General features: G+C 39.2%; 2 protein-coding genes across 2 annotated transcripts in view; both read left to right on the top strand.

Moving 5' to 3' along the window:
* Positions 1-2,635: 2,635 nt before the first annotated feature.
* Positions 2,636-7,133, top strand: LOC117108546. Its single transcript, XM_033250590.1, has 2 exons — positions 2,636-3,465; positions 4,265-7,133. Exons 1-2 carry the CDS (start codon positions 2,636-2,638, stop codon positions 5,406-5,408), a joined length of 1,974 nt encoding a protein of 657 aa, XP_033106481.1. The 3' UTR covers positions 5,409-7,133.
* A 3,431-nt stretch (positions 7,134-10,564) lies between these two features.
* The window catches only part of LOC117108545 (protein phosphatase 1 regulatory subunit 12A-like), a 7,034-nt gene continuing 2,835 nt past the window's right edge, over positions 10,565-14,763 (top strand). The window contains exons 1-4 of the mRNA XM_033250589.1: positions 10,565-11,231; positions 12,508-12,961; positions 13,256-14,108; positions 14,295-14,744. Of these exons, the coding sequence (XP_033106480.1) occupies positions 11,223-11,231; positions 12,508-12,961; positions 13,256-14,108; positions 14,295-14,744 (1,766 nt within the window). The 5' untranslated portion in view covers positions 10,565-11,222. The remainder of the gene's footprint in view (positions 11,232-12,507; positions 12,962-13,255; positions 14,109-14,294; positions 14,745-14,763) is intronic.

Raw genomic sequence — 14,763 nt, 5'->3', positions numbered from 1 at the left:
TTAACCTTATCTAGTTCAACTTCGTTTATAACAAGGGCAGGTAAGTTAGTTTTAACACGTTTACAGCTTATCAGGAGTTCAACAGTTTTCTTCTCATTAATTACCATTTTGTTAATGCAGGACCATTCATAAATGTTATCACAGGCACTTTGCATACTCCTACAGTTATTAGAGAAGACAGTCTCTGAAGCAGTAGTATCATCCATATATTTAATCAATGGGAGATTAACATGCAGTCTGTTAATGAACACTATAAATAGGACTGGTCCTAGCCAGGATCCTTGCGGTATGCCACCAATGTAACATTGACATTTGTTAGCTAACCAGTTGTGTGTATTTCTTTGTGAAAATGAGTACCGCGGCGTACTCATTTTCACAAAGCATTTGCATCCCCTCTTGGAAAGAGGGATTCGAAATAATTGTCTCCATATCTTCACTAATTAAACTAATCACCGTAATTTAGCTTACACTTATGAATTTAGGGAGCACTTAAAATGTGAAATAATCATTTCACTACCAGACAAACTCCGAACTTTATTCATTCATTAGGCCTATATAATAGTTTCATATTGCTGTACTATATACTCCAACATCACTGGCGCATGGTAACAACCAACTGACTGCAAATCATTTCCTGTCACACATTACTCTCTATAACACAGCACCCCCTAGTTCCATCACCTTTGGATTGTTTCATTTTGACCATGGGTGAAGAAATATCCTATTAAACAGAAGATAACCCTTTTACAACAGTTCATGCTGAGTTGCTTTGTAACTTCAACTTATGGTTAATGAGTTAATAAGTCTTGTTGAAGTTTAGTATTTGTTTAGTAGATATTTGTTTTACTAATTAAAAGTTTAAAAAAAAAACACTTTAAAACAGTTGTTCTTTTAACTTTATTTTGAATAAGTTATGTGCGAGAAATATTTAAAATGTTAAAATGTTAGAATTCAACAGCAGCTTACAGTAACTGTATTCATTCTAAAATAGTTAGAATAAAACAATTAATCTTATATTGAATGTGTTGGTATCGAATTCAACACATTCAGTTTTAGTGCCGGTCTTTAATTAGAGGGATTCTAATTAGAGACCAAAGCTGCGAAAGACCACTAAAACCCCCGGGTCCCAAAGGTGGTCTTTAATTGGAAGGAGACCTGTATTTAATTTCTAGAAAATAACATTATTTGAACACGTTTGTAATCGATTTAATGTGTTTCCCCTCTCCATTTATTTCGCTATTTCAAGATACCATTGATCTAGGCCTATCTACTGTACTCAACTCCCTGTTTACTCACAGAAAATAAAGACTATTTTTTCACTTCTTAGTTTTATCATAGTGGCTACGTCTTCTATTTTGTGTCTTTCGTCCTTGTGTTTCTTATGAAAAGTTGACTTGGAGTAAATTTAATTCAATTTATTGGAATCGCTTTTCAGACAGTCGGCACATAAGAACTTGATGCATTCAAGTTAACAAAAATAGAACCATCAGAAATATATATAGGCCTATATAAAAAAAAAATACAAATGTAGACAGTAATATATAAAAATAAAAATATAGAATTAAGGTGTGCTGTATTTTGTTCAGTGGATGTAACGAATTTGCATAAGAATCCTTGGCAACGTAACGCAAAAGTGCATTCAGGCATGGCACACAAAATCGTTTCCTAGTCAATCGACGATTGCATGAGAACTTCACTGCGTCGGTTTCCTGGCCAAGATTGTGCTACGACGATTTCAGCTTACGCTTACGTCGAATTCACAACGCAAAAGTCGCAAGCGGTTTCCTGATCGACGATAGGACGACGTAGTCGTAATCAAATCTGCTTTCTAAAACGTCGACATGAAAAAAAACCGCCTTTACTTTGTCTGATGCATCTAGCTATAAATGGACCAGCGCAACATTATGCAACCATTACACAAAGAAGACCAAGCCATAGACAACACAGACAACATTATGTCAAATGGTGAAAAGAAAGAAAAGAATGACCCACTCAGGAATAATCAGGTCAGTCAGTATATGCAAAAAAACATATTGGTCAGTAACATTGTGAAATACTATACGTCTGTGTTCGTCACATTAATATAGAATGACGATGTAAACAAATAACGCCCTCAAGCGACCGATTTACAAAATGACGTCATTTTTAAAACTAATCAATGTGATCATAATGACATTACAATCCAAATGCTGTCCGACTGAAAACAAGCTTATATAAGGCGCAATACAGTTCAAGACGACGCAATCATGTTACGGCATAATGTAGGCCTACTTTCATGAGATGGTCCGTCACAAAATAATTTCATGGTCAATTTTACACAATGTCAGTCACATTTTTGAAGAAGGGGTGCGTCATGGCATGCAAAATTTACGACGCAATTCGACAACTTAGTGACGCACCCTTCCCGGGGGTCGTATAGTGCGTCATATAACTGACGGCTGCATTATATTACGCCCATGTCAGTATAACAAATAATAATTAGCTCCAATTTTAATACGCCCATGTATTAAATGTTATGTACCGATATTTACTTAAAGGTATTAAACCTTTGCATTCACTAAGTAGTAGGCCTATATACTATTATCTAAAATATACTATATACGACATTTTCTTTAGTGTTTCTTTATTCTCAAAAATGCATTGGGCGGATTTGGGTTGGGATATTGGCGACCCTGGCGTCACTAACGGCTGGACGATGTTGCACAGGGCAGTCCGGGATGACCTACATCATGACAATGAAGTGCGTATGTTAGTCAAAAAAGGTGACGGAGATGTCATCCATAAGCTGGCTGCAGCATCTGGTGGAATTAATGTCAAAGATCGACTTGGATTAACTCCTTTGCATCATGCTGTACGAGGTCGGCTTGTACACGAGGAAGAAATGTGGAGAGACTATGACAAAGGAACATGGCGGGAGGCAGACTTCATGTCCAACCTTGTTCCCACTAAGGCTAATATGTCTCTGGTTAGGTCGCTCATCGCGTCAGGGTCTGATCCAAGCGATATTGACAGATATGGTCATTCAGTTCTATGGCATGCCAAATATTTTGGTCAAGACGAGGTCACCTGCTTATTGGAAGGAGATTTAGAGTTTGCAATCCCCGACCAAAGCAAAGAAAATATTCAAATAGCTGTAAATAACGGAAATGAAATTGACGAAGACAATGGTATAGGAAATAATCCTTTGGTGGATTTATTACATAAAGTACCCCCACCTGGCAGCAATGCTACTACCTGGCCCAGAGTGGCTTTGCGGGAATTTGCTAAATTACAGTTACAGGAGGTACATTCCAATGACATTCAAGTACGAACCTGCGATAAAAGCCATGAAATGGTGACGTGGGAGTCCGATGTTCCATCAGAGGCAATCAGCCTCATGGCTGGAGGGAAGATGTTGCCACTGATTCTGAATTACGTCAGACAAAAAGCTAAAAATGACGAAAATCTAAGAGCTGATTTACATAGGTAAGTTAAATTTTAATAAACAATGCCTCAACATATGCCCAGTAATCAACAGGGGAAGATTTAATGCCCCCCCCCCCTCCTTTTTTTTTTTTTTTTTTTTTTTTTTTGAAAAGGAAAAAGAAAAAAGAAAAAAAATGGTCGCCCAAAACGCCTCAGAGGTTGCTTTCAGGCGTTTAGAACAGCCAATTTTCCTGTTTCCCGGACCCCAGGGAATGTTATCACGGTCGGCCCCACTTTTAGCTCCCCTTCTAAACACCTCTGGATCCGCCCCTGATCAGTCACAAGATACATGATACAAATATTGACTGCTCATGAGGGGAATGGTGAAATCTATTGCCCCGAGGTGATGTGGAGACCGTAGCCTATCTTCCCGAGGGCCGAAGTCCCAAAGGGTAAGCCGCGTTTCCACATCAGTAACCGATCATTTCGGTCGCGCTTAAAAAAAGGAAATAAAAAAAAACCGATTGACGAATTTATAATGATAATGAGGCCTAGAAATTTTGCGTTTTCGCAACTCCATCGGCGCTCCTCCACAAACCGCGACCGAAATGAAGCGCGACCGAAACGAAGCGCGACCGAAATGATCTGTCGTAGAGGTCGCAGTCCCCTTTACCGTCAGCAGTGCAGCGCGACAAGTAAAAAAAGTACTATATTTGAGAGGAATAGTACTTTCTTTTGAGGTATATAAATTACGGTACCTATAATGGTCTGTTTACATATTCACAACCAAGTTGTGTAGCTCAATTTTATTGAAATGCCTGTAACATTCTGTATGTGTACAATATTATTTATACTTCAGATCAAGTCCGCCAGAAACGCCAGAGGGAAAGCCTTCCGCAATCGAGAACCTGTTACGGTCACCAGCCATAAATCCAGGTTTCAGAAACAGGGGAGGTGTACTTGAGGTTCATGAACAGATGGATTGCGTGGTTCAACGCCTCGTACAGGAAATGAACGATATATCCCCAATGCTGCAACTTCGGGTAATTTTGGGAGGAAGTGTAAGTGAGAAAACCAAAATAGGTTTGCCGGACGAGTATGACTATCGCCTGTATATTGGAGCACTGGACGGCAAATGTTCTGTTGTGAGGGAAATTGAATACGATTTGAGTGTCCCATCTTGGCAAAGGAGAACAGTCAACATCCAAGTGTCCGATGACGTGTCTTCCTCGTGGTCCTCTTATTGTGACAACTCTAATGTTATCGACGCCGCGGCATTGTTTATGCACGTCCATGGCGTTATGTATAAGGCACTCTCGCGGGATATTTGGGAAGGTCTCGATATGTACTGGAAACCGTATGGAAGAAATGCACTGCACGTACAGTGGATGGGCAAGCATTGGCATGGCATGGCAATTAAGGCCGATATCATGTACTGCGTCGAGATCCAAGACTGGTGGCCGACCACTGTCCGACAGGAAAGTCACCTGCTTCCAAATATCAAAAGTAATCCATGCTGCGTATTACTGAGACCACCTTCCTTCCAACCGTCGTCCTGTGAACTGGAACATATTGTAATGTCACAACTTTCGGATGAGATGAAAACAGTTTATTCCATAGGCAAATTGGTAAACAGATTAACTGACTATTCATGCAAGGAGGATAAAGTGACTTCGTATGACCTTAAGAATGCACTATTTTATTACATGGAAATGAATGGGCAGACTGAAAATTTCAGTTCAGGAGAGAATCCAGAAGAAAGGGAGAACAAAAAGTGTGAGTATAGCTGGGGCGGAAGCTATAATGGTGACTCGGAATCATTGCCGTTAATGGTTAAGCATCTGAGAACTAAAACATTACAGGTATTCCACGATGGATTGTCGCTTTTAAGAGAGCATACGTCTTACTACTTTGGTATTAGTCGGTGGGCTGAAAAGGAAGACCAAAAAATCCGCAAAGCAAACCAACAAGAGAAATTCGAACAAATGTTGCTACTTTTGTGATCAGGACAGCCCATTTAGTTCTTTCTCAACTGCAAACACACAACAAAGCATTGACTTAGTTATGAGTCCTTGGTGAAAGTTTAAAGCCATTTCTTCCACTTGGGAGTCAAGGAAGAGTCGATTTGACCCCTGATTTTTAAAAAATCCAATCCAATCCAATCAGGTCATTTATAAAGCGCCTTTCTTTGCAGATACACTGTATGCTCGCATATAAATAAGACGACCCCCAAATTTGAGAAGGTTTTTGGACGATTTTTGTATATCGGGCGTATAATAAGACGACCCCCTGTTACAGCGTCGGAATTCCATATCTTTTCTGCTTTTTGTGGTCTTGATACTACCTGACTAAACGGAGTCAAATGCAAGGCTAATCTTCAATTCCATTTTATGAGTTTTTAAATGTTCATAAAAATCTTCTTTAACCGTATTTAAAATTGCGATCATTCATACTAACACACGACCTACACATTATACTAGTGGTGTCTTTACAGTAGTAAATTTGCGTGTTACGGACGTTCCTCACATACGACGAACATGATTTTAAAAATCTAAAATGTGTAGGTCGTGCGTATAAAACTTGGGGTATCCCCTGTTTTTTCGATTTTATTTTGCTATTTTAAGCCTCGTCTTATACGCGATTATTTCTTGCTGCATTAGTGGTCGAAATTGGAGCTTAATAATAATACTAAACATATATGCATCCACGCCAAATCCAATACTACCGTATGTGAAATGTGAAATATGACCTTTGATCTCTGAATCGATGAATGTCAGCTTATCTAGTAACTTTGAATGATGAATTGAGCTTTATCTAGTGTTTTGTTTGATGATTTTTATAAGCGGTACTGTACTTTTAAATCACTGATAGCATAGGTCTATCGGTCTGTCAGACGAGTACAGACTAGACGCGATACTCTGTTGGACCTGTGATTGAAAATAAAACATGTGAAAGCAAGGACTTAGAAGTCCTTGGTTTGTCAACATAAACTTACGAAAGCGTGAGGTCCACGAGATAATACATACGGCTTAAAGGAGTCCCACCCTTAGATCCTGAAGTGTTACGTAATCTAATATAAACACTGATTGACGAAAACAGCAAGAAAATACTGTTATAAAAGTGTTATTCCGAATAAAGTTAAACTTAATTAAATTTCACTATTTTAATTCTGAGAATTATTAATTTAATTCATGGAGTAAAGATCTGGGGCCGATGCAGACGGCGCGACCACAACCCCTAAATTGTAGGCCTTAATGAAAATAATTGTATTGTTGATATGAATATAATAGTACCGTTAAAATATTTGGGGTAAGAGTGTAATTTTTGGGAACCTAGCAGGCGCGGATCCAGGATTTTGTCTGACCTTGGCACAGCTGGGGTGGTCCTTGCAGTGTTGGATACAGAAATAGAAATAGAGGGGAACCTTCCCAGAGAGGAACCTTCACAGATAGACACCTCAGCCCCACCATACTTGGGGCAGTGTCGGCGCCAGCGGGGGGGGGGGGGCAGCAGGAGCTTAATCCCCTCATCGGGCAGAGCTCTTCGCAGTTGGACTAAAAATACAAAAAATAGGCCCACGCCAAGCCAACATATGTCACAATCAGAGAGTGTCATCTCTGGCCGTCCAGAGTTTACTATTCTTAAAAAAATCTCATTTGGGAGGGGGAACATCCTATCAAACCCTTCCCCCAGCTCGGGCCTACCAGCCCAAGTCCCCCTGTCGGACAGCTCAGCCCCCCCAAGAAAATATATCCTAGAGCCGCCACTGGGCTGAGAGGTAAGAAAAATTAAGATTACGTCGTCTCTAGATGGCCAGAAATGTCATTCTCAGGATTTGAATATAATTTTCAGTTTTTTCTCCATTCTTTAAAAATAATTTTGGACTCCCAACCTTGAGGTCTTGGGTTTCGAAACTCTCGCTGTGTAAGTCGCTTGGGTTGGGCAATGCACTTTATCTACGTTTGTCTCTCTCTCTATCCCAGGACTATAAGTGGGTAACTGTTAGGATGTTGTTGCATTGAATGTACTAAGTTTCGTGCGCTAAGCAAGTAGCACACGACTAGGTATACTCCTCAGGGAGCAGAGAAGGTTGCGCTTTGTGCTGGTATGCCATTGTACGTTATCCAGCGACCAGGGGTAATAACGCTCAGCGCCTTTCATCGTTCAATTTGGAATTGGCGCTATATAAATATTTGAGTATTATTATTATTTTACGGCATCTAAAATTCTTACAATATTGTCTTACCTCAGCCCCAACCATGGTGTGTACCTTTAATTAATTAGAGTTTTTTCTTTATTCAATTCGTCAAAAATAAAAAAGAATTAAAAGGAAAATTTAAATTCCATTTCCGTGCATTCAGAGGTGGAAAATACTGAGATTTTCGCGTCACCCCCAACCACTGTGGCGCTGACGTGCTGTGGGCTCTCATTTCATCAGCACCCACTTTTCATAAATCCTGGACAGTTGCTGAAAACAATACGGTAGTTAAGCCAAATATAGTTTCATTCGTTTTGTTGTTTATGTGAATGTTTGATAAGTTATTACACTGTTTAAAACAATGTTAAAAACACATAGTGTGCCAATGGACACTTACGACTGAGCGACTCTGAATTAGTAGTGGTTATACGTAACGTTTGCACTGCACTGTATCATGCGCTATAGAAATGGAAGACCATAATGTAATGAGAATGTCTGGTGAGCCTACAGTAGCCTACATTCAGCGTAAAAGTGTACGGTAATGTACAGGCCAGGTGGATTTAAACAATGTCCTAATGGTAATGTTCGAAGATCTGGTTTACATTAACATTCGACAGTAGCTGCCCTACTGTTAATAAACATTGTTAATTCAGATTTAACCAAAAAAAAAATCATTAAGCCCATCGACTGTGTGATTGTAATATTTATTGCTTTCCAAGTTAACAAAAATATGCAAATATCAATGTATAACATCAAGGTTAATCAGCATTGCATACTTCGTCGCTCGCATCACGAACTAACACAATCAAAGTAGATTGTGTTAGTTCGTGAAATCACAGTAGCGCGTCAAAACGAGCGCGTATTGGTTGTCAAGTAATTTTGTATTCTTTACCACACAAAAAGTCCTTAACAACAACAGCGCGTATTTTGACGCGCTGTGTTGACGAACTAACACAATTGAATTTAATTGTGTTAGTTCGTGATGTGAGCGACGACTTGAAGTATACTTCAATGACAGTGAACACGATACATCAGTCTGCACTAGCCTCAGTACAATACAAATTTGCAATATTATGTAGGCCTATTAAATCACCATGTATGTAATACATATAAAATCACGAAAATAAAGAAAAAAATATTAAATCACCATGTACCGTATGTAATACATATAAAATCACGAAAATAAAGAAAAAATATTAAATCACCATGTACCGTATGTAATACATATAAAATCACGAAAATAAAGAAAAAATATTAAATCACCATGTACCGTATGTAATACATATAAAATCACGAAAATAAAGAAAAAAATATTAAATCACCATGTACCGTATGTAATACATAAAAAATCACGAAAATAAAGAAAAAAAGTATGTTGATGCGTTTCCCCTCTCCTTTTATTTCACTGTTTCAAGATACCATCGCTCTACTGTACTAGAAAATAAAGACTATTTTTCCACTTCCTGGTTTTGTCACGTCACATAATTATTCTCGGTATCTTTTATTCAATATTCAAAAAAAATATATAAAATACAATAAATTCAAAAAATAGCAGCACAAGCTGAATTACAATTTGAATGTACAATTAAAAAATAGCAAAAAAACCATAGATTTTATAATATACAAATCGAAGAATGAGGAATTAATTGAAAAAGCTATTTCCAAATTACACAGCAAAAATACAATAAAAAGACAATAAAATACAATTAAAAAAAATTAATAAAAATAATTCTCGTCGCCTATTGGATGCTTCTTCCATTTCGTGTCTTTCGTCCTTACGTTTCTTATTTTATTTATTTATTTATTTGGATTTACACCTTCAGATCGGTGGCACACGTTTAAAGCGAACGGTGCATCCTTATAATCAAACAAATGTAATAAAGGAACAGAAAAATATAAAACAAATTAACAAAAAATCTCTAGTCTACCCACAAGAAGCACCATATCAAATTTACACAATTGACACCAATCGTTAGTTCACAAATAAAAGGGTAAAATGAAAAGTTAACGTGGAGTCAATTCAATTCGTTTGAGACATAGGCGTATTCGATTTTTCTCGGTTTTGTTTAGCATTAAGCTAAACATATTATTTCTAATTGTTTCTTTACACGCCTCCGTTTAATTTACCTCACTGTCTGTAAGAATTGTTAATTTGGATGCATCACTATTATTGTTGTATGTGCCACCGATCTTAAGGTGTTATTCCTAATACATTGGTTGATTGATTGGCTGGTCCTTTTCCGATGAGTGATTTACTACTCAGTGTGCTCGGGGTGCTCATTAAACAGCGAGGAGTTCGAGAGCCGCTCTTGTGAGGAGTTCGTGCTGCTCGTGCGACCAGTCGAATACGACATGTGCAGTTTGAGTAGAAAGAGCTGCGAATATGGTGCATTCAAATTAACAAAAACAGAACCATCTGAAATATAAAAAAAACTACAAATGTAGACAGAAATATATATAGAATTAAAGTGCAGGGGTGGCGCCGGGGGAGGGGGAAGCCCGTCGGGGAGAGAAAAAATAGGCTATATATGTATTTTCTACACATTAGTAGACCTCAAAATCGATCAAATAAGTTTTTCAAACCCCTCAAGGGTGGGCATAAAAAGCGATGGGAGGGCCAAAGTTAATTTTTGATTTAACACCGAGGGCCGCACCCAAGCTTTGATGTTTCCAGTAAGCTTGCAAAAACCTCAAGAACTGCTTTTACACCACTTTATTCTCAGTTTTAATGTTACCTTTTATATATGATTTTTTTGTCGGGCCATAAAATGTTTTGTAGCCAATGTGTTGCTTGGCGCAGGGGCTGATCTGGCGGACTAGGCCTATTATTTGTGTTCCGGTATACATATATTGCATACCTATTCTTTATTCCTTGAATCGATGAACCCCAAAAAGAAAGCAGGGTCGGGGTCCTCCTCAGGAAAATTTTAATTCCTAGATGGCGGGAAATGAGCTTGAAAAGGTAGGTCTAGATTTTTTCCCCAAGGGCGGTCAGGACCCCCTGAACCCTCAGGACCCCTGACCCCTCAGAAACATCAATGTTGGCATGCCGCACACATGGGTTTTTTAATTCATTTTCGCGGGCCGCCATGCCCTAAGATGTCACATTCGAGAGATTTTGAGCGACGCCCACTTTGTTGGGAAATACCTGGTCCCATTTTTATACCTCCATGAAAGTGTGCTGTATTTTGTTCATGTTGATGTATCGAATAATATTTGCATAAGAATCGTTAGCAACGTACCACAATGGAGTGCATTCAGGTATAATACAGTAGCATACAAAATCGCGGCTTCCTGTCAAATCGTGTTTGGTCGACATATAGCGTGAAAATTCACTGCGTCGGTTTCCTGTCCAGCATTGTCGTAAACAAACTGCTTTATAACGTCGACAGGAACCAGCCTGTACCTTGTCAGATGCAACACAAACGCTTTATGGTGGCCCAGCACAACATTTAATTCAGCCATTTTACAGACAGAAGACCAGACCAGAGACGTGTTCCTTGAAGGAGGCGGTGTGGGTCGACACGTACAACATTATTATGTCTCCGAAACGGTTAAAAAAAACCGAAGCCTGACGAAGGAAAGACTGCAGGCCCACTCGGGAATAATCAGGTCCGATATGCACCCGGTACTGTAGCGCCATTTTTAATACGTATTGTATGTATTAAATAATGTTACCGATGTTTATTTAAAGGTAACTTTGCATTCACTAAGTAGTAGATGCTTTTAATAAACATTATAAGTAGGCTATAGGCCTACTCTTGTTATGTATTTACGCATTAAACTCGCCATGTATTGTAATGCACGTTATGACTCATGTTTGATACGTTTTGTTAATTTCTCGAGAACATTTAACTTGTGACGTGTGTGTTTGCTCGCTTACCGCAATTTACATAAACATGAATGTATTGCAAACGACATGTTCTTTATTATTTGTATTTTGTATTTCATTTTTTGTAAAATGCAAAAGGGCATTGGCCCATGGTACTATATATATATTTTTTCTTTTCTTTCTCTTTCCATCACTTATATATGAAGGGGTGTCAGGTGTCGCCCTGCCCCTAAAATCCCCTACTGTCATACATTCATTATTTACCGTGCATGTTTGGCAGTCAAAAGTGGTTTACATTAAATATTAGACAATTAGTCGTACACATTAGTCGTACACATGGAAGTATTTCATGCTACTTTGTAACATATACTTTTTATCGTAAATTATCATGTTAGCTAGCTATATCCAATGACTGAACAGGCAACAATTCTTAAAATATGACTTTTTTGAGATATTAAACAAAACTGTCACGGCGTACCGTACATTATAAATAACGAGTTGCATGAATTTTGTACGTATATTTACCTATTTGTCTTTTATCAATATTTAAAGTCATATGTAAGGATATTGAGTGTTTTGTACGCAGCAACAATTATTAAAAACATAATAATACAGGATTTCAATGTAGTGTCCTCCCGGGAGATTATGGTTAGTTAGTATGTATCGATTTCCACGTTCAGAGGAGATACTGGATCTACAATGTCGACCGCCTGCATTGAAACGGAAAAAATAACAGCATAAAGAATGTTTTCATTCATTTAAAATAATTCTTTATCACAAAACTGTAAGTACACTTCAGATTATGCATACTTCTGCTGCAAGTATAAAATTCACTTTCAAAGCTTGGATAAAGCAAACCAAATCACAATTACGTCCAAACAGGGAGAAAACATGGCGAGTGTGTGTATTAAAAAGTCAGACACGGTAACATTAACTCTTTATCGGTTCAAATTTAGGATTTCGTAGTTGAAATGACAGCATTGAAAGCCATAATTCTCCCATGTGATACGATTACAGACATCACCACTAACCAGTGATTCTTTTATGTTGATGAAATATATTTTTTTAACAGGTGTTGCCTAAAAGCCATAATCAATCAGGAATCGACATCTCCACCAACGACATGGCTATGACATCAAAAGTATCCGAACGAAATCAGGTTTACTATGATGCTGTGTGCTCCGGAGACCTGGTAACTGTCCAAGCACTTATATTACAAGGCGTTGATCTGGATTGGCCGGGAGGTGATGGTAAAATTCGACCTTTGCACCAATCAGCGTGTAATGGCTACCTTGAAATAGTAAAGTGCCTGGTGGACGCTGGAGCCACAGTTGACTGTGTGGACGATGAGGGGTTCACACCTTTGATCTGGGCGTCTGTGATGTTTGAACACGACATCGCAGCTTATTTAGTTTCAAAGGGCGCCAACATATCCTGGATTCCTGATGATGGAAAGAGTGCTATTATGAACGCAGCCAGTTCCGAAGGCGGGCAGACTTCGCACATGCTGATGCTGGCGGCTTTGGGTTGGGATATTGGCGACCCTGGCGTCACTAACGGCTGGACGATGTTGCACAGGGCAGTCCGGGATGACCTACATCATGACAATGAAGTGCGTATATTAGTCAAAAAAGGTGACGGAGATGTCATCAATAAACTGGCTGCAACAGATGGATTGCGTGGTTCAACGCCTCGTACAGGAAATGAACGATATATCCCCAATGCTGCAACTTCGGGTAATTTTGGGAGGAAGTGTAAGTGCTGTCTCTTATACACATCTAGATGTGTATAAGAGACAGTGCTGATGCTGGCGGATTTGGGTTGGGATATTGGCGACCCTGGCGTCACTAACGGCTGGACGATGTTGCACAGGGCAGTCCGGGATGACCTACATCATGACAATGAAGTGCGTATGTTAGTCAAAAAAGGTGACGCAGATGTCATCAATAAACTGGCTGCAGCATCTGGTGGAATTAATGTCAAAGATCGACTTGGATTAACTCCATTGCATCATGCTGTACGAGGTCAGCTTGTACACGAGGAAGAAATGTGGAGAGACTATGACAAAGGAACATGGCGGGACGCAGACTTCATGTCCAACCTTGTTCCCACTAAGGCTAACATGTCTCTGGTTAGGTCGCTCATCGCGTCAGGGTCCGATCCAAGAGATATTGACAGATATGGTCATTCAGTTCTATGGCATGCCAAATATTTTGGTCAAGAAGAGGTCATCTGCTTATTGAAAGGAGATTTAGAGTTTCCAATCCCCGACCAAAGCAAAGAAAATATTAAAATAGCTGTAGACGAAGACAATTGTATAGAAAATAATCCCTTGGTGGATTTATTGCATAAAGTTCCCCCAAACGACAGCAATGCTACTACCTGGCCCAGGCTGGCTTTGCTGGAACTTGATGAATTAATGCACAGCAGAGGTATCGGTTTGAAGGATCAAAGGACAATGGCACCAGAGCTGAATCAGTTAGACAAAGTACATTCCAATGAAATTCAAGTACGACCCTGCGATAAAAGCCTTGAAATGGTGACGTGGAAGTCCGATGTTCCATCAGAGGCAATCAGCCTCATGGCTGAAGGGATGATGTTGCCAGTGTTTCTGAATTACGTAAGACAAAGAGCTAAAAATGATGAAGATCTAAGAGCTGCTTTACATAATAGGTAAGTCAAATTTATAATTCCACAACATATGAATTCCAAATAATTCTAAGGTGTTATAATATGCAAAGTAATCAATCACAAGGTATCTATATGGTTTGTTTATGTATTCACAATTGAGTCGTGTACCTCAATAATATTGAAATGTCTGTAACATTCTGTATGTGTATAATATTATTTGTACATCAGATCGAGTCCACCAGAAAGCCCAAAAGGAAAGCCTTTCGCAATCAAGAACCTTTTACAGTCACCAGCCATAAATCCAAGTTTCAGAAACAGCAGAGGTGTACTTGAGGTTCATGAACAGATGGATTGCCTGGTTCAACGCCTCGTAGAGGAAATGAACGATATATCCCCGATGCTGGAACTTCGAGTAGTTTTGGGAGGAAGTGTAAGTGAGAAAACCAAAATAGGTCTGCCGGACGAGTATGACTATCGTCTGTATGTTGGAGCACTGGACGGTAAATGTTCCGTCGTGAGGGAAATTGAATATGACTTGAGCGTCCAATCTTGGCAAAGGAGAACAGTCAGCATCCGAGTGTCGGATGACGTGTCTTCATCGTGGTCGTCGTATTGTGACGACTCTAACGTTATTGACCCTGCAGCGTTGTTTATGCACATCCATGGCGTAATGTATAAGCACCCGATACGCATACAG

The sequence above is a fragment of the Anneissia japonica genome, unplaced genomic scaffold (assembly GCF_011630105.1).
Source record: "Anneissia japonica isolate Jap-2015-1 unplaced genomic scaffold, ASM1163010v1 scaffold287727_len1644234_cov201, whole genome shotgun sequence".
In the NCBI taxonomy this organism is placed as follows: domain Eukaryota; kingdom Metazoa; phylum Echinodermata; class Crinoidea; order Comatulida; family Comatulidae; genus Anneissia; species Anneissia japonica.
The sequence above is the reverse complement of the archived record's forward strand: the minus strand, read 5'-3'. Positions and strand labels throughout refer to the sequence as shown.